General features: G+C 41.8%; 2 protein-coding genes and 1 long non-coding RNA gene across 6 annotated transcripts; 2 read left to right on the top strand and 1 right to left on the bottom strand.

The window, feature by feature from the left end:
* Window positions 1-3,075: 3,075 nt before the first annotated feature.
* Window positions 3,076-5,433, top strand: LOC128853590 (uncharacterized). The gene is made up of 2 exons (XR_008452201.1): window positions 3,076-3,207; window positions 4,239-5,433. It is a non-coding gene; the product is annotated as an uncharacterized LOC128853590 (long non-coding RNA).
* Window positions 4,917-18,035, bottom strand: SLU7 (SLU7 homolog, splicing factor). 3 transcript variants are annotated; one of them, XM_054079430.1, is made up of 16 exons: window positions 17,938-18,035; window positions 16,553-16,729; window positions 15,791-15,944; window positions 15,442-15,522; window positions 14,990-15,154; window positions 13,994-14,059; window positions 12,350-12,397; window positions 11,725-11,856; window positions 11,354-11,451; window positions 9,882-9,949; window positions 9,535-9,674; window positions 8,478-8,639; window positions 7,929-8,033; window positions 7,679-7,753; window positions 7,340-7,444; window positions 4,921-6,335 (listed from the first exon to the last, which is right to left on the bottom strand). In XM_054079430.1, the coding sequence occupies exons 2-16, from the start codon at window positions 16,714-16,716 to the stop codon at window positions 6,156-6,158; spliced, it is 1,743 nt and encodes a 580-aa protein (XP_053935405.1). In that variant the 5' UTR covers window positions 16,717-16,729; window positions 17,938-18,035; the 3' UTR covers window positions 4,921-6,155. The 3 variants fall into 3 exon arrangements, with proteins under 3 accessions (XP_053935408.1, XP_053935405.1, XP_053935406.1); XM_054079431.1 differs by lacking the exon at window positions 17,938-18,035 and adding an exon at window positions 17,782-17,901; XM_054079433.1 differs by lacking the exon at window positions 12,350-12,397 and having other exon boundaries at window positions 4,917-6,335.
* Window positions 18,036-18,121: 86 nt separating this feature from the next.
* Window positions 18,122-23,062, top strand: PTTG1 (PTTG1 regulator of sister chromatid separation, securin). Of its 2 annotated transcripts, none has more exons than XM_054079562.1 (6): window positions 18,122-18,271; window positions 20,026-20,125; window positions 20,423-20,598; window positions 21,482-21,572; window positions 22,372-22,518; window positions 22,902-23,061. In XM_054079562.1, the coding sequence occupies exons 1-6, from the start codon at window positions 18,209-18,211 to the stop codon at window positions 22,973-22,975; spliced, it is 651 nt and encodes a 216-aa protein (XP_053935537.1). In that variant the 5' UTR covers window positions 18,122-18,208; the 3' UTR covers window positions 22,976-23,061. The 2 variants fall into 2 exon arrangements, with proteins under 2 accessions (XP_053935537.1, XP_053935536.1); XM_054079561.1 differs by having other exon boundaries at window positions 18,192-18,271; window positions 19,917-20,125; window positions 22,902-23,062.
* The last annotated feature ends 969 nt before the right edge of the window (window positions 23,063-24,031 follow it).

The following is a 24,031-nucleotide window of genomic DNA, read 5'->3' as shown; positions in this document are numbered from 1 at the left end:
GTAGGTGTGGGGCTGGAGTTGGCCAAAAGGCTCAAGGCAATGTGCACGCATGGGTTCTGGCTCTGGTTTCGTATGAAACCGGACGAAAACATCCTGTGGGCTTTGCCGGGGTGCCAGTCTGATTGGCCTGGGAAGCCACAGCAGTTCCCTCAGACTCTTAGCAGTATTGAAAAGGAAAATCATAGAGTCGTAGAATGGTTTGTGTTGGAAGAGACCTTAAAGCTCATGCAGTTCCAACCCTCTGCCATGGGCAGCGACACCTCCTGCTGGACCAGATTGCTCCAAGCTCCATCCAACCTGGCCTTGAACACCTCCAGCGATTCGGCAGCTACAACTGCTCTGGGCAGCCTGGGCCGGGGCTTCACCACACTCATGGTAAAATATTTCTTCCTAATATCTAATCTAAATCTCCCCTCTTTCAGCTTAAAACCATTACCCCTCATCCTATCCCTGCACTCCCTGATAAAGAGCCCCTCTGCATCCTTTAAGCTTCTCCCACACCTGCCCTGTAGCGGCTGTGCTGGGCTTTGGGATGGGTGCCAAAACGGGCCAGGGACGAAATGATACTTGAAAATACAGCAGTCCTGCCTGGCAATTCGAGGGGTGACTGGGAAAGTCGTAGTTACTGGTGATTTTGTGCCCAGATCTGTGGGGTGTTGAAGGCAGCATAGTCTGACCTAGTTCAGCGTCGAGGGGAGAGGCAGTGCTGGGAAGCTCCTGCCAGGCAGATGGAAAATATGTCTGTGCTGCAAGGCTGAGCTGAGCTCACCCGGGGTCCCAGACTGCTCTGCTGGAGAACATGTTTGGCAGCACACTGTGTTAAATAAATAAACTGCCCATTCACAGCGAAACAGAGCAGCCCTGAGACCGGGTTCTCAGTTCACTGTTTCAGCCCCATATTGCAGGGAAGCATTACAAGAGATCATGTCCCTTCTGTGCTGCTTTCCAGCAAACCCCTCCCTGCTGTGATAAAGGTGATCAGTGCAGCACAGGGAGCTTGTTCTGGCTGGTGTCCGCTTTGGCAGACCCCCATGGGGAGTGAAGAGCCTGGGAATATGGGTCCTCACCACAGATGGGCTGCTGGGACCTGTCACGCTTCCTCCTGGCAGTCCTGCCCATGGAGCCCCCGCAGGGGCTCCGGAGCTGCTGCCTTACCCGGGCTGGCAATGCTCCTGGCTGGCATGGTCCTGTCCCCCTGCCCACATCCCCTGGTGGTGCCCCCAGTGCAACGTGCCGTGGCTTCACATCCTTGGGATAAAGCGCACTGCGTGACACTTGGCTCATGTGGCACCTACAAAGTGTAATTTAGTTCTGCTGTTGCCTATGCAAACCCTTCAGGTGAGAAAGGTAAGTTCCTGAAGGTGGGTGATTGCCAGCTCCCGCCCCAGGGAGGCAGGACAGGACTGTCCCAGTGCAAAAGGATTTTCCCTCCTTTGCTCCCTGCGCGCTGATGAATTTCGCTTTTAGATACCAATCTTGCAGCAATGACTTCGTAATCAAATAAAACTACTCGGCAAATGCCAAAACAGCCGTAGTTCACCCGGGGGGGAGGCAGCCTAAAAGACAGCCTTCTCATAGCACTGGGCAACAGGAGTGGAAGTGCATTTCTCTTCAAAGACAAGTGTAGGTGCCCTAGGGTTTGTTTTGGAAATACTAATGGGAGGGGAAAAGCATTTTTCTACCCAACAGGCCTTCTGGCTTAGCGTGGAATGGTGATCTGAGTGATTTTTATTGCTCTGCTTAAAAGGAGTTTGGACAACTGTGAGCAGTCGTCAGAGTGTGATGTCCCTCTCCAAAAGCCCCCATAAAAATGAGTCAAATCTCTGTTTAAACTTAGAGGATGCCTTTGAGACCATTAGCTCTGCTTAGGAACTGCAGTCCTAATCCATTAAGATAAAAATAAATACAGCTTGTTTTAGGAAGAGGGAAGTGGGAACCAGGCAAACACCAGCGAGCCCACAAGCACAGTGCAGAAGATGTGTTACGGTTGGAGTTTTTCTTTTGTCTCATGTGCATTCTAATTCAAAGTGAAATTCGGGAATCTTTTTGACTTGCCACAGTTGGCTCCTGCCGAGGTATCCAACAGCACAATTAGAGAAGGAAAGGCACCATTTTCCTGCCCAAGCTTGGGTCTTGTTGATGGCATAACCCTTTCCAACCAGGGGCAATGCTAGCATGAGGGAACTCCTCCTTGCCCGGCGCTGCTGGGACAGCCGGCACCTTCAACCTCAGGCCTCGTGCTCCAGCATCCACCTCCCCACTGCAGTTTGCGTGTGTCGTAGCAACTTGTGAATAAAGACAGGCATTGGGTTAAAAATCAGCTGTGAGGTGGTGTTGGAGCCGAATCTGTAGTTTCTAACCTTATATAAAAAATTGAGAACAAATGCATGTGCAAATCTGATAAGGAGGAAAATGCAACTGGAAAAAAGTCCTACTTATAAGAGACGTGGTGGGAAATTGTAGAGCAACGGGCCAAGAACTGTGCTTGGATCCAAATGCTGTGCAAATGAGCAGCTGGGTGGAGGCTGTTCCTAAAACCCTTTAGAATTACTCAAATTACTTTTAAGACTTTGTAGCTTAGAAACTTTGGGTTTTCTAGTCTATCCACTCAGCAAGATTTTCTTGAGCAAAGTGAGTTTTTCCTGTGTTCCACCAAGGTCTGAAACTTGCTGGCATTTTGCAGACACAAAAATCATTGCTACCTACCACCCCGTTGGGTTTCTGGTTGGATCATCTAAGATGTGGACAACTTTTGTTTCACATCAAATAACTGATTTAAATTAAAATGATTTTTCTATTTCTTGGTTCATCTTGCAAAGGGGATACAAACAGGGATATTAGCAGAACAGGGAGTTGCCCGTGCGTAGTCCAGGCTGCGGTGTTTTGGTCTGAATGAAGTAACTAAAGTTATCCCCAAACGTGGTATGGAAACCTGCAGTTATTGGCTGTGCTAGGCACCAGCGGGCACAGAGAGAATCCTGTCTCTTCTGATGCTCTTTCTTTTTCCTAAAAGTTGAACTCCATTTCATCCTTAACTGATTGCTATCATTCCTGCTTTTTTTTTCTGATCACTCAGCAGCCAAAGACAATTACAGTCGCATAGAACTGTGCACCTCTTCCATTAACCCACTCAGAAAAGCCATAAAGATCAAATTACAAAGAAATGGGAAGAGATTAGAAGAACTACCTTCTGAAACGCCTTCAAAGGTAACACATAGGGTTAGAGTTCTCAACAGAAAATAAAGGGGACTGCTTTATCTGTGTGTTTTAAAAATGCAAACATCTTCAGCTGGCTGGGGCACAGTTTGCAACCCCAGTGTGCCTCAGACAGCGCTCAGCAGGATGGGAAAGGAAGCAATTGCAGCAAATGTTGAAGAGGGACTGACTGTGCTGGGAGGGTCCGTCTTGCATTATGATTGGAGAATTTTACTCGTCTGTTACCAGACTGTTCCCAGACTGAAGGAATTCCCTCTCACCTCCCATCTTTGTGCATGCAAAAAACAGTTCTCGACTTCAGCTGCCTCTGCTAGAGAATGCTGGTTTCTATTGTACATTCATTTCTTGTCCAAGCTGGCCTCCAAATTTGTTTCAAATGTGTCTTGGAAAGGAAAAAATTCTTCTTGTGCAATAGCAAGCAGTCTTTTGATACACGGTCATGTTGCATGCCAAATCCAAGGGGAAGCAGATGGAGGAGAATTAATCCTCATGATGAGATCCACAATGTTCTTTAACATTTAACCTTTATGATATAAATAGGACAACATGTTTTAAGCTTTATTTATGCTTTAACTGTTGAGACTGATCCAGATGAGATCTATTATGTGTCATTCACAATCTCAAGGAACTATATTTTGAGGAAAACACCACTAATTGCTGGAGGTGCCTTTCTGCCTCATCAGGGAAACTGGTCCCTTGGTCCCTAAAGGCTCTCTCTTAGCAGATGAAACAAGGTGTGCTGGAAAGTAAGGTAGTCAGTCTTCAGGTGTTGAAAAGCAAATCCATCCACCTGAGCCTGCCTAAGGTGGAATTCAATATGTTTATTTGTAATAACCATATCCCCCTCTAGCACTGGAATTATTTACATTGGCTTCTAAAATACACCCACCTTTAACTCTCTCCTCATTTTTCTCTTGAATGTAAGAAAAATAACTCACTAAACCAGAGTTCAAATCTAAGCGTTACACACTGCCTCGACTGACAATTAAATTTGTTCTTCATTCCAAACTGCTCTTTTCCAGGGTTATTTCTGACTGTCTGCTTTACTCTAGAAAGAACCAAGTCTCCAGCTACTTTTGGAAAGGTATGGAAATAGCTCAAAGAACACAAAACCCTTCTGCCATCTCATCTTCCCTCAAACTGATCTTGGCACTGACCAAAACAAGAGCAGCTGCTCCCTCTGCAGCTGGAGGTGTGCTGGCCACGGCTTCCCGTTACAGCCCTGAGAAGAGCAATTGTTTAGTCAGCTAATCGAGAAAAATGATCCAAAGACAGTTTTTGCATTCAGATTACACCAGAGCATCGTTGGAACCCAACCCTCAAATCAGCTGTGAAATCACACCCATGACACGTAGATGCATGTTCATTGTACATAATTACTTGTGGAAAGGAGCAGCTTTCCCTTGAAATTATCCATTACCTAGAAAGGTCAAGACATGAGCTGATGCAGAAACCTAAAATGTGAGTCACTAGTATAGCAAAAGGAAAACTATATCCCTAATATTTTCCTCCCTCTGTTTAAATCAACAGTTTGTGAAAACATAAAAGAAAGTTCTGCGAAACCCAATTTCTACTCTTTAAAGTTTTTCCTTCCTGATACTTGGTTTTATTAACAATTCCACACCCACATCTTTTATTCACCAGTCAGTTATGTATTTTGCAAGTGTTAGAAGGATTTTAAAATGAAGTTTTATAAAACAGAAGTCTACAGTCGGATTTATGACAAAGTCTGCATTCAGAATTAGCATTTCTGTAACAAAGTGGAAGGACACAGAAAAAACTAATATAAGGAAAAAACTAGCTTTACAGGTACACGTTACAGCCACAACACACTGTTTCATTTTTTCCAGTAATTTTAATTTCCTTTATTCTTTACAAAGTGGAAACTGTAATCAGGTTAAGAAGAAAAAACAGGATTACAGTCTTTCTTATCCTACCATTAATATAACCTCATTAAATGTGGTTATAAAAGCCAATTTAATAAGATGGTTTAAGCCTTAACAGAAATAATTCTCCAGCATCCCAATTCCAAAGGTGTGCTGTGAAGTTTTCACCCATTTCTTCAACTTTTAATAGTTAAAAGGGAAAGTTCCCTGTTTAAGGATTAATATTGCCAAACAAAAAGCAGATGGTGCTTCATATTATCAGAGCATTAGAGGCCGACACTTGGTATTACACATGACAGTGTTCTAGAAGTTTTAAAGGTAAGATGAAAACTGCTATCAAACAGAAAACCAAAGAACTGGGAGCTTTGCAACTGAAATTTGTATGTTTCTGCAGAAACAGAATTAAAATTTAAAAGCTCCACAGTTAGCTTTTCCTAACCTCTTTGTTAAAAAGGACAGCATTTAGACTTTTATATTAATTTAAACAAAACTGTACAAAGCAATCCATTTTTACATTTCCAAAATACTTACTACAACGTGATCAAGAAAGAAGCTGTTTCTCCTTTCTAAGCCATGTGAGGGCAATGAATGCCCTTTAAAGAGTCTCCAGTAGCTGTATTTCTTTTTCAACAATTTCTGTTCTGTATTAGCAGTGACACCTGCTGACCATTTCTTTTGGTTAGTCACTGTTACTGGGCGTATCGTGACTTTATGCATACATTACTTGGCCAAGCAAACCTAGAATTCCAGCCAGTAGCAGATCTTTTCTGTTCCAATAAAGAATTTACAGTACGTGTATGTAATATATATACATAGAATTTCATACATATGTGTGTACATATTTGTGACTGTATATGCATACATACACAAATATAAAATTGCTCTAAGTATTGGGCTGCTTATGTTTGTTGAAAGACGTTTTCACCAACTTCTTTGGTGCAACGATGTCTCTGCCATTTCTGGCACTTATTAGACACACGGAAGGGAAGCGTCTACAGAGTTGTAAACAAGTATGAAAAAAAGTCTCATGCGTTGGAATGATTTTCACTGGGACTACTGTCCAAGAAAAGAGGCCATGGGATCATCAGGCCTCTGACGTTTCATTCTATAGGCTTCCATTTCCTCTTCTGTTGGCTCCCTGGTTTCATATTGGCTGTTGTATGGCCTCTTTCTCTCATCTAATTGCATGATTTCTTTAACTTGGAGAAGACGAGCCTCTTCTGCATTTAGAGCCTAAAATAAAAGCAAAGGGGAAAAAAACCCACAATGAAAGTTAAACAAAACCAATCAATGCAAGTTTGTGTTAGAGTCTAGTATAAAGAACAAGCAGCAGACAGAAGGGTGGGACAAGCAGTGCACGTCTGTCTGGCCCACCTACAGCACACTTAATTTAATGCTATTTTTTAGTGTTTAACATAAAATGATAGTAAAATGATATTTAGCAAACAAGATACTTCCATCTCTTTCCAATTGCCAAAATCGAGTAAGAAACTCCTTGGCTTTACGAAAAATGTAGTCATGATCCAGCAAGTACAAAAGCAGATAAGCAAGGATGTGATCTTAGGGGTTTGGATTTGTTAGATGGTGGTTTTGTTTGGTTGGTTTAGGTTATTTTATCTGCAGTCAGTGTGCTTTTCTTTTTTGAATGCTTTTTGAAATACATGTTATCACATCCCTCAGACTACCACTGTTGCTCCTTCTTGCTATTGGAAAGAAGTTCCATTTGTGAAATGTTTTGATTAACCATAGTTTAACCTCGGTCCCAGAGGCAGACTGCTGTGCTTGAGGAAGGGCTGTTCAGCAGCAGCCTTGGTGGATGGCTTTCCTGGGCCCAAGTCTGGGATAAAAAGTGCTAAGTTAAGCTTTGACAGTGCCTGCACCCTCCTTCAATACCAAAATACCCTCCATCTCTCCACCCTCCTTCAATACCCAAATAATTGTATCCTGCAATGTCTTTTATAGGTCTACAGCTGTGATAGGTGCGTAGAAAGGAAGTGTTCTAAGTTTTCTAAACTTAAGCCTTACAAAACTAAATATTTATTGCATATTTGCCTGAGAAATAGGGAATGTACTTTAGAACATTTAACAGCATTTTAAATTTGCTTTAGCTCAGAATTAGCAAAGAACATCCCACAGAATACGACAGGAACTGCATTACAGGCTTCATAAAACTGACATTGTTGTAAAATATGTTTCAAGGTCTTTTTGCCACAAAACCACTGAAGAATATAGTGCACCTTTTTAAGTTTTTCTTGCTTCTTTTTCTCTTCACCCTCGCTATCTGAATTTGAGCTCTTCTTGTGCTTCTTCTTTTTCTTCTCTTTCTGCTTCTCTTGGTGGATCTGTAAGGTGGAAAACAGCTATGGTTAAGATTCAACTTGTAAACATTAGTAATGTCCAAGCCATTAAATCCCAAGCATCTAATTAATGCTAGTTGAGAGCTTAACTTTCAATAGAGATGTTAATTATCTAATAAATTACAACTTGCATAATTTTGTAGTTATACACATCTTTCCATCTCTTAAAATGCTGGTGAAAAAAAAAACGTGCTTTCCTCAGAAAGGGAAACAGCCTACCTCCATCAGTGTTTTGGGTTTTGTCAGGTGTTCTTCTTCCCTGGGCTGCTCCTCCAGTAAGCTCGCTTCAGCACTCTACACAACAGGAAGGATACCCATTTACTACGCACATTTGAAAGAGGAGGGACAAAGAAACAAAACTACAAAAACCCCAAAACTGAAAAAAACCAAACCAAACCAGTTTAAAACTTAGGTAGGAAGATGAATGCTTTTTAACTCTTTCCAAGTGATTAAATAAGACAATACTTACAGCAATTTCTTTCCCTGCTTCTCCTGTACAGTACGAGTACTTGACAAATGAGTGGCAGCATTTGTAACCCCACTTGCCTTCTTTCCAGTATGAACCCCAAATGCACTGCAAGAGAAAACGCCAGAGCAGTTATGTCCGTAATGATACCCCTGTAAGAGGCAAGTGGCACTTTATTCCTGAGGTCACATCCTGATAAGTAAATTATTCAAACACTCCAGAAAGGAAAGTTATGAGAAACATTTCTGCAATTTTACTTCAGCCTTACAGGTACAGTTTCAAAAAAGAGAAAAGCAACAGGATGTGGCCAACTCATATTCAAAGTCAAAGAGGAACACAGTAACTTCCCCTTCAGCTTAATATTACCATCACAACTCACAAATTCACATCAATTCCTTCTTACTAAAAAAGGGAGAGTGTTACTACCGGGGCAGGAGAAATTTATTTGCTGTATTACTTGTAAAACACTGTACTGTTTCCTACCACACCTCACTCCTTTCCAATAGGAAGGAATCTAATTCTTTAATAATTTTTACATAAGCCAGGGCTTACGGTATGGTTGTTGATCTTTACATCCTCTTCATATTTAGAGCATGCAATAGCTTTCTCTTGTCCTTTGATGACTGTTCCATGCCTAGAGTACTCCACATAATCTTCTGTTTGAGCTAACAGCAGTTCAGCTGGTGGGGTATCCAGATGTTCTTGTCCTCCATACTAAAACACAAAGAAAAATGACAGTTTTGCTAAAAACTCCACCTTTCATGTAATTAAGCATACATTTCAAAACTATGACATGCAGTACCTTCTGAAGAAGACACAAAAGAAGTGGATGGAGACAGTTTAGTCTTTACTGAATAGTTAAGAGAGAAATACATCTCCTCCTATGGCTATTGTGGTAGCTTTTGGTCAGTGGTTGTTGAGTTTATTTTGTTTTAATGCCTGAATGATAAAGAGGCATTCCTTACTCCAAGCAGGAAAACTTTTAAGATCAAAACAAAGGCTCTGGTATAACCAGAGCAGTACTTCCTGTCCCCCTCCAAACCTGATTGTTGACATGGTTAGAATCTAAATGGATTATTTAGTTCTCTATCGGTTGTCTGAGAAATCGGTAGCAAAATACCTAAAAGACTCCACGCAAAACTTGAGTCTGTAACTTCTGCTTTTCACATTTAAGAGAAAAGAAAAATTTAAAAATAATTTTGGGAGACAGTTGCTTGGGTATTTTACAAAAGCCACCACTTTTAAACAGTAAAATATTTTTTTTTCAACCACTTAAATAATTTAAAAAAAAAAAAAAAAATCAATCTAAATTCCCACTCCTCCTACATACTGCTGTCAAATTTTTCTTTGGAGAAATTCTGACAGTTAAGGGAAAAGCTCCCAATAATCCAATGAAATACCAGCAGATCTTCAAAGGTTCCTATATTGAATAATATAATGATTCCAACTGATGAAATAGTATGCATAGAGATAAAAATCTTTTTATAAATCTAAGCTGCTGAGAACAGCCAATACATTTTCACATAGCATTAGTAATCTTACTTGTTCCCCAAGACACAGACTTCAAACTCAATAGTATTCTTATTAAATAAAACCAAATGTGTATTACCTTCTCAAGGATGCTTTCTTTCTGCTGTGCCTTGAAATCTTCTTTTTTCACTTTGAAGGATTTATAAAGTAGCTCTAATTTTGTAGGGTCTGCTTGAAGATGAACTTCAGAGCCTTTGTCATAAGCCTCCCAAGCAAACACTGTGTACACAAGAAGTTTCATTCAATATTTATTCTAAAACTGACACAGGCATTCAAATTACAATCTTCAATTCTCTAGTAATTTGAAAGAAAGGCTCATTTGAAAAAGATTTATTTCTCTTTTGCAAGAAAGATGCATTGGTAACTCAAGTCTTTTAAGTCCATTTCCTTAAAAAAAATAAAAAAAAAAAATCAAAACCCACTTACACTGAGTCTGTGCCATTGAAATGGTGTCTCCAGTGTAGCGAACAAAGTTATCACCTGCATAACCGACTCTGAGAAAAGAACAATATGATTCTTATCATTTAAGAAACATTATTTCCTTTCGAATTAAACCACAGAACACCAGCAGGAAAGTAGAAATTTTCCTTTGTGCCCTGAGAGTTAAGAACCGAGTGAGATGAAGGAGCATTCAACTCAATACATGAAAGTCTGGGCTCCCCACAGTGTCATGAAAGTATGAGAAAGCAACTCAGAATCCTCAATGCCTATGTTTACATGGAAACATAACACAGACCTGGAGCTCTGTCTGGGACAGCAAGCACCATGAGTCAAACTTGGTTCTATCCGCACAATAAATATGTGTCAATGATAGGTGATACTCAAGCATAGTAATTCTCAGCTTTTGGATTTGTGAATCTCTCCTCCTGCTCAGCTGCATTCAGCTGAGGAAAAGCCTGCTAATAGCTTTACTACTCTCAGTTACCTTTTAAACACCCCTTGAAGAGATCCACAATAATTATATAAAACACAGGTTGAAAATTAAATAATGTTTACAATCTAGTTTCCCACTCTTCTCATCTCCCCAAAGACACTCTGAAAAACTGTCTGTAATGTCATGGCAGAGACACAGAATCAATAAAGGTCAAATTATGACTCTAGACAGAAGTGAAAGCATCTGCATCTGAAAAGAACTGTCACTATTCTAGCTGGGGGCAAGGAGAGGTGGAAAGAGCAGTATTTGCTAGCATTTAGCCACTGCCATTCTATTTCAGGCAGCGAGCTAATCCAATTACTGTACTCTAAGTAAATGTTTCTACTCACCGCCTGTCTTCCCTGTACATCTGCAGCACTACACAGGTCACGGCAGGGTCATGGCCCAAGTGCGTCACTCGGGTTTTAAGTGAGACAGCCTTATGTGCAGCCAAAAGCCAGCCTATGGCATTCTTTAATTAAGTTGTCTATCTAGACGATGCCAAAGGTTTCAGACCTTTTCTATGCATGCTCCACTAATATATGACAAGCTTTAGCTCCCAATTCAGGCATTTAGTTAGGTACCACGGGTACTCCATGCTAGTCTCCAGTGATGAATGCGTCCCAACCCAGGACAAAGTTTAAGATTTGGTTACAGAAATACTTTACATAAATACCATTATTGTTTACAGGTATCCCCTCTAATGGCAGCAGTGTTCTACGCGTTCTACAGGTCATTATTTTAAGCCATGGTTCACGTATCCCTGAAAATTAAGGGCCAGTTTCGCTAAATTACAACTTTGATATACTAAAACAAAAAGTGCTACTAAATAAAACAGGTTTCTCCCATGTTTACTACTGCTTCTCTCCATAACTGACTAGAGGTTCATTAGTAAAAGGACATAGACATTAAAAAAATACAAAATGATTCATCTTATTTTTGACAGTTTTACTGGATATGCAAGCATGACGCTGTTTTAACTTACTCATCTGGATTCTTGCCTGTATTGGCATAGGGGTTCTCCCTCATCGCTCTGGTTTTGGGATCATAATAAGCAGAGTTTGGATCTAGATTCCTCAAGTACTAGGAAAAGAAGAAAACATACAAAATATTGGATATTTATGATTTTAAAAGAACTTAAGTTACTACTGTGTCCCCTAGCTTAAACATTTTAAAAATGTATATCTGTGTAAAAGGATGACTTTGAGGAAGTCATAACATCTGGAGAAATGAGAACAGATCTTAACTTCCAAACCCCAAGACCCATACACAAACTCATTAATAACTGAGCGTACAATGTATTGAAATTAACTCTCATAAATCCAAAAGAATATCTGTAAAGAATTCTGTACTCACTTTTGCAATATCTTCCCGAATACGTAGATTTCGAACTGTGATACGTCTTTTAGAGTCAAAGTTCTGCCCAGGCATATCAATGTCATCTGCATATTTATCTTCATCTTCATCTTCACTATTATGATCTCTTTCCTGAGGGAGATGATAAACTTCTAATTAAAGAGGACATTCACTCTTGAGACAAGTACAAGAATCTGATGTGAGTGGTTTCTTTAAAAATGCTACAATCTCTGTAGTATAGCACTGTTTACCTGGGCTTAAGTGTGCTGTCATGCTAATCTAATAGTCAAGTTTTCAGAAGTACTCCTGTTAAAGGATTTCCACTCCCTCACACAGGAACAGTTACAAAAATAAAACTATGATGATATTAAGGTATCTTGAGTAAAGTATAACACATATTGAAAACTAGTCATTTGCTTGCATCTCGAAGGACTGATAACACATAGGAACTAAAATTACCCCCCCCATTCCCTGACATGAAATCCAACAACCTCTGCCCAAAAGAACAGGCAGCCAATGGCATGAACCCAACAGTCAAACTCTTAGGCCACCTGTGTTTCACTGTTCCACTAACTACTGGCCCTGTTTTCTGCCCATGGTGTGATGCAGTGGGTAATAATCTTACTGTCTGTGAATTTGGTTCCTCTTCTCCCCATTGGTGTCTTGGGGAGTTCTGCAGCAAACAAAGAGCACATCAGCAGAGAAGACAAGATAGTGGAGAGAAGAAAAATGGCAGAGAGATAAAGAGCAATTGAAGCAGAGCTTCATGCTGGATACAAAATACAATTTATCTATGGTATAAAATGTTCTAGGACAGAGCTTATAAATGTCTCTATTAGACACGTTGGAGACCTTCTCGTGGTATTCCCAACTAATTTTCCAAGCCTTTGCAAGAAGAGCAAATTCTAGAACTGTCACTGTTATTTAGAGCTTGTTATGACTTTTTACTCTAATGGTTTAAACTAGAGTATTTCATATCATGCAAATATAACAAAATTCAACTCTGAAAGCTTACAAAAATAATTAGAAAGATATGTAAGCAAGTATTTAGTTAGGACTGACAGGAATGCTGAACATGAATCAGTAACCATAATTTAATCTGGAGAAACATGGCTGAAATTTATTTTATCCCCTGCTTAACCTCTAACTCAAGAATACTTGCAGCAGTAAAGATGGAAACAACTGTGAGTGCTAGAAAACTGATGAGCAAATTGGGGAGCACCGACTATCCAAATTTGCATCAGTTTGGGTCCTCTCCATCAGAGGTGATTCTTACATTTCAAATATAATTTACTTCCTTCCACTCTGTTTTGTAAATAATAAGTACACGGAAGCCAACAATATTGCCTTGTGGTGAAAAACAGCATCAAAAAGAGAAAGAATCTTTTCTACCGGGAAGGTCAGAACGTTGTAGTTTGTGCTGGCTTGGCTATTAAGTTCAGTCTGTCATCAAGTCTGCCATCTAGTGACAAAACGCAAGGGAACAACCTCTGGAAAACCAAGGCACATGTGTATACAGGTTTTTCTTGGTGTTTTCTTACCACGTTGATTAAAAAATCTACTTCTGATCAGTAGAAGTATCTATCTAGTTTTTCCCCGTTTGATAAATTTAGAATATTATTAAAATTGCCTTTTAAAATTATATTTTCATATCAAAGTTTATCAAAAGCACTGTCTATAAAGTGAGCTTGTAGAAGTTAAAGATGCAAACTGCAGTTATAAGGCAGAGCGAAACACATATGCTCAGCCTTCGAATGACCACAGAGATACTGCAAATAGTCATAAAATTACTGAAGAAGAAACAAGTTTGGTTCTAGGATAAAGGAAATACCTTCCTATACCTTCCTACTCCAATTTATACTAAGCATTGCTAAAATAATTCGCAGTCATGTAACAGTCACTACCTCAACATTAGTCAGATAGAACAATCTTTAAATACAAAAAAAGCATTCCAGTACATAAAGAAAACTACTACACGGAAAACAAGTTTTTCTGACTGAAAATTCGCATCATTAATTTTAGCAAGAATAATCACACATTTTTTTCCCATAATGGAAAAAACAAAGCCACTCCCATCTGAGAGGAGATGCTTCAAATTCTTGGATGTGACACAGAATATTCTGGTGTAAGGAAAAATATTTAAATTACTGAAGGGCATAAAAAAACATAGCAGATCACATATAAAGAATAAAAGTATCAAAGAGCAGAAGTAACCTGTTACATCTTTTTTCGTCCTAAACAAAACTAAATTAGAGCTTAGTTCACTTACCACTTGCTCCAGCTTTCCTGATGCTAACTCTTCCTGAAGCTTCTGGGCTTTCAGTGTACGTTTGGCCTGTGTATCATGAAAGTGCATATTTTAATATTTCTTTTTAATAGCAAGTGTGTAGTAATACTTATCATAAGCATGTCTTCTGACTGCTGTCATTTGAAATGTATTCCTTATTACTAAAAAAACTGGAAGTTTAATTCTCTGGTTGCTTGTAATAAAGCAGCGGCCTAGAGCTCCTGTTCTCTATTACAATGCTTTTTGAGTGTCAAGGAAAAGACGATACACATTCACTAGACATTTTAATAATTTATATTATACTGTTAAACAGAAGAGTTTACTAGTGCTTATGCAGCTATACCATTACTACGTGCATCTTAATTTAAGAAAGAGACAGCTTACTTCAGTTCAATAGTGGTTAAGGACACATTATTGTGTCCTCATAATCTAGTTAGGAACATCACAGCTTAAGGTACTTCATGACTGTTATGGCAAGAATTTATAGTTCATCCAGGATGCACCAACTTCTACCATCTCAAGTGAAATTTCAAAGCAGCATGCAGGGAATTTTTGTATGTGTTTGACATTATAGAACCACTGAACAGTTTTGCCCACTGCTTCTTGTCCTGTCACTAAACACTACTGAGAAGAATCTGGCTCTGTCTTTAAACTCTCCCATTAGACATTTATAGATACCAATTAGACCACATTTAGCATGTAATTCTATCTGCATCTTGGGTAATAAGTTCTAAGGCTTCTCTGTTAAAAAGTCAGCAATCTGAAAAGGCACTTCTTTTGTTGTGCAGACCCATACTCAGCTGCCACTCTTTATCTGAATTTTCAGTTTAAGCAAAGTTTGCTATCAAACACAGAATCCTTCTTGCTTTTTCATTATGAATGCTGCACAAGGTCTAGTGTTAACAGCGCACAAATGTTTCTCCCCCCAGCCAAGCCAAACCGTGACACTTTCCCCAGTAAATCATAGCACCTACATACCAAATCAACCTTGGAGTATTCCTCTACGATCTTCATGTGCTCTTCTGGGTTATAACCATTCCAACGATCTCGCTTTCCATCATAATCAAACATCAGTTTAGGCTGCACATGTTCATCTGGTGCAATATTCATACCTGTGTATTTTGCTCCAACTTTCCTAGGTCTCTGGAAGGAAAATAACTGGTTGGATCAGTCCATTAGATGGAAGTATGCTACTCACTCAAACATCTTTTTAAAAATAGTACCAGTTGTGCTCCTCTAAAGCCACTTAAATTCAGCACTACAATCTTGTGAATCGTAAATAAATGCAAGTAATTAATTTCATTATTTTAAAGTAGGGCAACTGACTCCAAACCCTACAAATTTCTAACTGTTGTCCATGTATCTTTCACAGAGATTAGAATTCCCATTGTTTTCAAAACCATTAAAAGATCAACAAAAATAAGGATTACCTCCATGCAGTCTTTCTTTTTGTGTGTCAATGCACCACAGTTCTCACAAGCTCCTTTACGATATCTAGTTGCTACAGCATGCTAAACAACAAAAAAGATGCTGTTGTACAAACTTGTGGTAAGATTCATATACGTGTTCCCAATAACTAATTCATTGTTTCAACACAACTAAGCTGTGCATGGTCTACCTAAACCCAGAACACATACTTGGATTATTACCAAACACTGCAACTTCCCTGCTAAATAAGAATGCCCAGTTCCTATCTCCCCTCAAAAACATGTAACCAGAAATTATTTCCTCACAGAATCAAACCGAATCTTTCATTTATGACAAAAACATTTTGCATACCTCTTGAACTCCTCGTTTGTACCATTCTCCAGAGGAGCTATACTTTTTCTGCTTCTCTGGTTGAGGTCTCTGATGCTTTAGTGTGGGTCTTTTAGAAGGATCAATGTACCACGGTACTGAGGATATGTACTGAGGAATATGAGGATTGATATCTCTGTAAAAGATGTTGTGTAATAAATATGTAGCATAGCGGAAAAAAATCCACGATTTAGCCTAAAGAAATAACTCTCACAACAAAGTTTAGTGCTTCAGAAGTGATAATAAAATAATGAAGTTGTTACAGTGTGTTGCAAAATAACCTCTAATGTAACTAGATAAAACCAAACTTTCAGTGAGATTTTGATGCAGCCTAATTCACCTTAAGTCCCGATTCCAAATCAAATACCTTATTCTATGCAATGCTACTAAGTATAAAAGTAGTAACGTTTGTCTTCTCAGAGACAATGAGCCTTGTAGAAGCAAGAGAAAGGGAACAGATAAGGTACGCAGTAAAGTTCCCCAGTACTATGTTTTAGTCACTTTTGAAATATGACTTCTAAGTAGTTGTACAGATGGGACTTTTTAGCAGCACTGTCACAGGAGAGTAACACTGAACCTACATATCTGTTTTCTGAGATGACTGGAATCAAATTCACAAAGTTCAACCATCTGCTTCTATTATAGCACATGTAGAAATCACAATCACTCTCATAATTATTCTGTATTACAACAGGGAGAAATAACTGGTAGCTCTAGAATAATCATAGCTTTAATAAAACTTACTTTCCTTCTTCATCCACCTCAGCAGGTGCATTTCCTAGTTTTCTTTGTTCTTCTAATTCCTTCTTTTTCCTCCAGTCTTCCCTGGTCATCTTCTTTGGTTCCTCCAGGCTCACATCATTTGATCCTCCTGAAGGAGCAGTGTTTGTTACCGTCGCTGATGCCATTTTGTTTTTTCTCCTGTAATAGGGGGGGAAAAAAAAAAAAAGAAAAAATAAATACTTGAATAACAGCAGCCCTTGACAGCACAGTTCTTCAACAACCTTTTTTGTCAAGAAAGGTTGGACTTGATGATCCTTGTGCTCCCTTCCACTGGGTATTTTATGATCGTATAATGTGGTGGCATATCATTCAGTTAAATTAGTAACACATTCCTGATGTATTTCTCTCCATAAAAACAAGCACCAGTGCTGAAAAAACAAGTGATCCCAGTGACCTTCTTCTTCTCTAACCCCTATGATGTGCGATGGAGATAGTCAGCAGAAGCTTCGCATCAGCAGCTGGACAGGCACTGACTGGCCCTGAAGAAACAAAATATGCCAGTAACATTCCTCTTTTCTAGCCTCTATAAGGTATGATGGGGATGGAGAGCAGCAGCTCCACACCAGTGGCAGGACATGCACTGCCAGGCCCTGAAAGCAAATGATCCCAGTAATGCTCCTCTTCTCTAACTCCTGCGATGTGTGATGGGGGCGGGGGTCCAGCAGCTCTGCACAAGCAGCAGGACACGCACTGCCAGGCCCTGAAAACAAACTATCCCAGTAACACTCCTTTCTTCTAATCCCAGGATGCACTGAGGAGACAGGCAGTCCCAGCTCCACATCAGCAGCTGGACATGCATTACCGGTACCTGAAAAAAACCAAAATATCCCAGTACCGTTCCTCTTCTCTAGCCCCTACAATATCTAATGGGGGTGGAGAGCAGCAGCTCCACACCAGCGGCAGGACAGGAGGCGCCAAGCCCTAATAACAAACGATCCTAGTAACGTCCCTCTTCTCTAGTCCCTATGACGCGCGATGATGAGAGCAACAGCCCCGCACTGGCGGCAGAACAGGCGGTGCCAGGCCCTGAAAACCCAAATTACACCACTACTGCCCCTGCTCGCTAACCCCCCACGGCAGGTGTGGGGCACAGACGGCAGCAGCCCCGCACTAGCGGCAGGACAGGCGCTGCCGAGCCCTGGACCGCCAGGACCCCCCCGCACCCGGCGGGGCCGACGCACCGCGCACACCTGGGCCTAAGGGCCTCCGGCGCCGATAGCGATCGAAAGGGAGCGGGGCCCAGCACTTCCCAGGGCAGAACACAGCTGCTCGGCGGCGACAACCTCGCTCAGGCAGCCGGTCCCGGTCCCCCCTCCGCCACCCCAGCCCCACTGCCCCTCACCCACCAGACCGCGCCGCCGCACCACAATGCACCGCGCGTCGCCCCCAGAATGCGCTGCGCGCCGTCACGCGCAAGGCCCGGCCCCGCCCTCTAGCCAGCGGGGGGCGGAGCCACGGAGCGAGAGGCGGGGCCACTGAGCCAATCGGCTGCCGCGCGTCAGTCAAAGCAGCCAATCCACTGCCGCATGTCAGTCGAATCAGCCAATGGGCGCAGCGCAAATATCTTAAAAGCCGCGGGCGGCAGAGCGTAACAGTGCTGCGGCTGTGCTGGGAAAGATGCGTGTCTCTGTGGGTTCTTCCTTGCCTTCATCCCGTCCCGGTCCTGCCCCCACCCCCGAGGTGAGCCCTGGGTCTGGGATAGCGCTGGGGGCGGTGGCTGCGTGCCGTACTTTGGTCTCGGGCGGGAGCTTTTGATTTCACAGAATCACTAGGTTGGGAAAGGTTTTCAGGATCATGGCGTCCAACCATTCCTATCTGCCACTAAACCATGCCCCGGAGCATCGCATCCACCCGTCTTTTAAATACCTCTGGGGATGGGGACTCCACTGCCTCCCTGGGCAGCCTCTGCCAGCGCCCGATGAACCTTTCTGTGAAAAGTTTTTTTCTGGTGTCCGGGCAGGACCTCCCCTGGCAGAGCTTGAGGCCATTCCCCCTTGTCCTGTCCTCTGTCACTTGGGAGAAGAGCCCAGTTCCCTCCTCTCCACAACCTCCTTTCAGGTAGTTGTAGAGAGCAATAAGGTCTCCCCTCAGCCTCCTCTTCTCCAGGCTAAACAACCCCAGTTCCCTCAACCGCTCCTCGTCAGACTTGTTCTCCAGCCCCCTCACCAGCTTCGTTGCTCTTCTCTGGACACGCTCCAGAGCCTCAACATCCTTCTTGTGGTGAGGGGTCAGAACTGAACACAGGATTTGGGGTGCGGTCTCACCAGCGCCGAGTACAGGAGGAGTAACCTCTCTGGAGCTGCTGGTCACGCCATTTCTGATCCAAGCCAAGATGCTATTAGCCTTCTTGCTCACTTCAAGCTATGCCGGTTAGGAACCACTTTTTCTGCAGGCTCCTCTTGCGCAAGGAGTCATAGGATAGTTTGGGTTTGAAGGGACCTTAAAGATCACCCAGTTCCAACCCCCCTGCCCTGGGAAGGGACATTGTAGTCGCCTGTGCGGGTGCTGCCCTTGGCCGTGTGGGCTGGACCAGCAGTGAGGCCATCAGTAACTATGGGGTGTCCTTGCGCGGTTTTTTTTCTGGTGACAAAGTGTCTCTGCTGGCAAAACAACTGGTGTTATTCTTGGTTGTTCAAGTGCTGCAAGCTGAGCTGGGATGCTGGGCAAGGAGATGTGGTCTCCTCTTGGGCTGAAGAGGAGACAAGGAGAACCAGAGGTGTTAGGTCATAGAATAGTTCAGGTTGGAAGAGACCTTAAAGATCATCTAGTTCCAACCCCCTGTCATGGGCAGGGACACCTCCCACTAGATGAGGCTGCCCAAGGCCCCATCCAACCTGGCCTTGAACACCTCCAGGGATGGGGCAGCCACAGCTTCCCTGGGCAACCTCTGCCAGTGCCTCATCACTCTCATCCTGAAGAAATGCTTCCTTATGTCTAGTCTAAATCTGATCTGCCCCTCTCCAGTTTATACCCATTGCCCCTGGTCCTATCACTATGAGCCTTTGTAAACATTCCCTCCTCAGCTTTCTTGTAGCTCCCTTGAGGTACTGTAAGGTCCCTATAAGGTCTCCTCAGAGCCTTCTCTTCTCCAGGCTGAACAAGCCTTGTTGAACCTCACGAGGTTTGCACAGGCCCACTTCTCCAGCTTGTCCAGGTCCCTCTGTGCAGGATTGCTAGGGGGAGCTTGCTACTTTCCCAAGCTCACACAAGCTCCATTTGGACTGTGATCCTACCTCATGCACTATGCTTGACCTTCAAACATAAGGGTTTGTAGATACATTTAACACCATTTCATAGTCTTTTAGGTCTGTTCCTGCTCCTCTAGGGACCAGCACATGGCAGCTGTATTGCCTTATTATGGTTTGTTTAAGAAGTGTGTGATGGTGGAAGAAGTGACAAGAGTGATTTCCTCTTTTCCTGTATGGGCTTTCCAGAGGGGTCTCGTCAACCTGAAGATGCCAACAGTCTATATTTATGATGAGAATGATGAAGTCAGTGCTACTAAGAATCAGCGCAGACTCCCTTCAGGATCTTGTGCGTATATGCTACCCTAAGCCAGTAGGCGATCAAGTGTGTAAATTATGTTTTACTGTTCAAAACTGAGTAACAATAGTTTATATCTACTTACCTAACCAATTCTGTTAAGTCTATCAGTTGCTATAAAAATGAAAATAACTCTGCTTATGTAATAGATATGGGGCTTGTGCTCCTGACTTATGATTGGTAAACAGTGATTACAACCAGTAGCTTTCTAGCATGTGCATGTATTGAAGCAAGCTTTAGAGTTGATGTGGTGCTAAAGTTAGCTTTTTTCTTTCCTCAACTCTCCAGCAAAAGTCCTAGCTGAAAGAACTAGAGTTAACACTCCACTTCCTAAGAAAACAATCACTACACCTCTAGCCACATGTGGGTCTGCCAGAAAGGTTCTTGGAAATGTGAATAGAACTGGAGCTGTGAGTGTGATGGAAAAGACAGGACAGAAAAGTCAGTGTTCTGCTGCAAAGAAAGTGAGTACATGCACTTCTACAAGGGGAATGCAAATGCATAGTTTACCTACTGTTGTGGCTTAACCCTGGCAGGCAGCTAAGTGTCCCACAGCTGCTTGCTCTCTCCCCTCTGAGTGGGACAGGGGAGAGAGTTAGAAGGGTAAAATTGAGAAGACTTAGGGGTTGAGGTTGAAACAGTTTAATAATTAAACTTCAAGGAAAACCAGTTTTTCACCACTGTCTGTCTGTCTTGATAGTCCCTCAGCAATGGCAGCCATGGCAAACTTCCCACCCATTCTCATTGCTGAGCATCACATACGGTGGGGGATATCTCTTTGGTCAGTTGGGGTCAACTGTCCTGGCTGTGCCCCTTCCCAACTTCTTGCCCACCCTCAGCCTGTTTGCTGGTCAGGTTGTGAGAAGCAGAAAAGGCCTTGGTGTGGTGTAAACAGTGCTCAGGAAAGACCAAAACAGCTGTGTGTTATCAACAGTGTTTTCATCATGAATCCAAAACACTTCAGCTACCGGGAAGAAAAATAACTCTCCTAGCCAAAGACAGTACACCTACGTAGGTAAAACAGCTTAGGGAGTGTCTAATGGTGAAGAAATGTCTCTGGAGAAAATAGTCTAAGTTACTGTCTTGTTTGTATGTTAAGTATCAGGAGCTTAATATTATAAGCCTAAGTGTTGTAGCACAGTTATTGGTTGCCACTGAGTATAGTACTGTGCTACATAAACTTGACTAAACCACCTGCCTATCTCCAGTTTATTTGCATTGAAGATCTTGGATTCAGGTGCAACTGAGGACTGTATTGGTGGCATTCTTGTCTGTAGGAAAACCATCACAAAGGTACTGCAATAGGGAGCTATAGTAGCTCAGATAAAGAGACTTTCTCTTTTTAAGATTCCAGAAAAGACTGCTGGATTAGAAAGCAGCAATGCACTGGCTGAAGACTGTCCAGAAAGAGAAAATATGTTTCCTTATGACCCTCGAGGTAAGGACTATTGTTGTAACTATTAAAATGAACAATCAGGCTTTCATGAGTGACATTGCTATAAGACTGTGGCCACGCTATTGTGGCAAACAAGCTAGCATTGCATTTCACTGGAGTCTTTTCTCAAAGGTAGGTTGCTTGCTACTTCTGAAATACCATCTCGCTCTTGTTTGTGTTCCTAGTAGCAGTAGCTGTGCTCTAGATATGTAGTAGTCTGAGTCCATTATTGTAGTTCCAGGTAACCATACTATAGCCTCTAAATTCATTCAATGGCAACTAAACTGCCAGTATTCAAAGGAGTACTTAAACAGTACTGAAGAGTAGACTTCTCTTAAGAATGGGAAGATGGTAATTTGTAATTGAAGCTATTCCTACTGCTGTAGGACGTAGTAGTTGGAGATGAAACTTCTGAAGCTGTTGTTGGAATATCTGTAAGGGGCTATCTCAGTCCTTTGAAGTGTCCTTAAACCATTTTGTTAACGTGAATGAGTGCAAAAGCTGTACAAAGGGCTGCTTAATTATTGGTGAAACATATATGCTGTGCTAGAAGTTGACTTAGTGTAGTTGGAAAGAAATTGTTAGAAGCGCCCGATTTACACCAGCAGTTATGTAGTCTGCTCTTCTGGTGTTAGTCTATGGGATTTCATGGACAACTAAGATGTAACAGCAAATAAATACCCCATAAGAGGGGACCATTGGACAGTGTTGTGGACTTGCTTCTGCTTAATTTAGTCTAGGAGAACTTTCAGCTTCTCAAGCTACTATATGTTTTTAAGCTACAATGCGTTTTTCTCAACAGATGGTGAGTGTTTTGAACTTCCTGAAGATCTCAAAATAAGCAATCTCAACCTGCGGGGTGTTGCCCACATATTTGAAAGGACATATGATGAATATGTAAGCCTGGTTCCTTCACCTGTGGATATGGAAGAGAGTCTATGGAAGTCTAGTAAGTAGAAGCTTAGCGTGAGTTTCAGTACATGCAGTGCTCATTAATGGTTTGAGAGGGAAGCTAGTCAGTGGCAGTAATGAACTGCCACTGCTGTCATAACTACCAAAATAGTGCAAGGGTATTAAACAGCTTTTGGTGTACAGTGAAGCTGAAGTTAATCTATCAGCCCTACTAGTACAGGTGGTGGTCTCCAAGTGATGTTACTGAGCGATCACTTGCAGTGTGTGCTGCTAACTGGTCAGTTAGGTGAATTGGCTTCCACAATCAAACTATAATACCCTTAGTCATTCAAGAGGTTTATGCTAACCACCAGCAGCTCGCTTATGTTAGAGCACAAAATCTGTGTTTCATGAGAAATTTGCTCTGTTTCTAACTTTCAGACTTGCTACGATCATCTGCTGACTTCTGTGCTACCCTGGACGACATCATTATTGACATGCCATCTCTTCCCTAGAAGCTTCAGAAAACGCATTTATTGAGTTGAAATTGTAATTGAGTTAAAGTTCTGTATTTTAATAAAGGCTAATCTATACTGTATAATACTGGACTTGTGTAATTTCAATAGACCTAAGCTATAGATAGTAAATAGTGCTTTGAGAAGGAGGCTATCTGAGCAAATAAAGCAGAGCCTGGGTAGGCTTCTAAGCAAGACTGCAATTCACTGTTGTTGAACCATATTAAATAGTTAGGAACTGCTGATCCAGTTGTGTGGTCATGATAGATTTCCAAGTCTTGTCTCCAGTTTTTTTTTATCTTGGCTTTAACCTTAGTGTTCAGACAAATATCAAACTAAACAGGACCAAAGACATAGTTAAGGAAACTGCATAGAGATTGCAGGTTTGAGCTCATCCTTCATTGCATTTTAAGTAAAGTGATGTGGAAGTCTCAGCTGAGGTTGAAACTTGAGTATAGTCAACCAGCCACAGGAGTTAAGCTGTAGTTACTACAAAAGAAAACGAAGAAATGCATGTTCCTTTGACTTTGTCTTAACCAGTTCAAACAAGCTTGCAGAAATCAGTGCAAGCCTGTAATTGAGGCACAGAAACTGCTTACACAGTGCCATCACGTGGCTGCTTGTTCTGCAGCTGTGCAGGTAAAAATAGTCATTGATATCAAAAACACATCAAAAAACATCAAAAAGAAGAGGAATGTCTATGAACTTTGGAAAAAGGGACAGGTGTCTTGGGTGGACTACAGTGAGGAAGTGAGATTGTGCAGGGAAAAAATCAGGAGGGCTAAGGCCCAACTAGAAATCAAATCGGCTAAGTCTGAAAGATAACAAAAAAATATCTCTACAAATACATTAACAAGAAAGGAGGACTAGGGAGAATATTCAGTCCCTATTGGATGCAGAAGGAAAAACAGTGACAAGGGATGAAGATGAGGCTGAGGTACTTAATGCCTTCTTTGCCTCAGGCTTTAGTAGTAAGGGAAGTTGTTTCCTCTGTGTACAAACCCAGGAGTTAGAGGAGCAGAATGAGGCTCCCATGATCCAAGAGGAGGCGGTGAG

This window comes from Cuculus canorus, chromosome 14 (assembly GCF_017976375.1).
Source record: "Cuculus canorus isolate bCucCan1 chromosome 14, bCucCan1.pri, whole genome shotgun sequence".
NCBI lineage: Eukaryota > Metazoa > Chordata > Aves > Cuculiformes > Cuculidae > Cuculus > Cuculus canorus.
The sequence above is the reverse complement of the archived record's forward strand: the minus strand, read 5'-3'. Positions and strand labels throughout refer to the sequence as shown.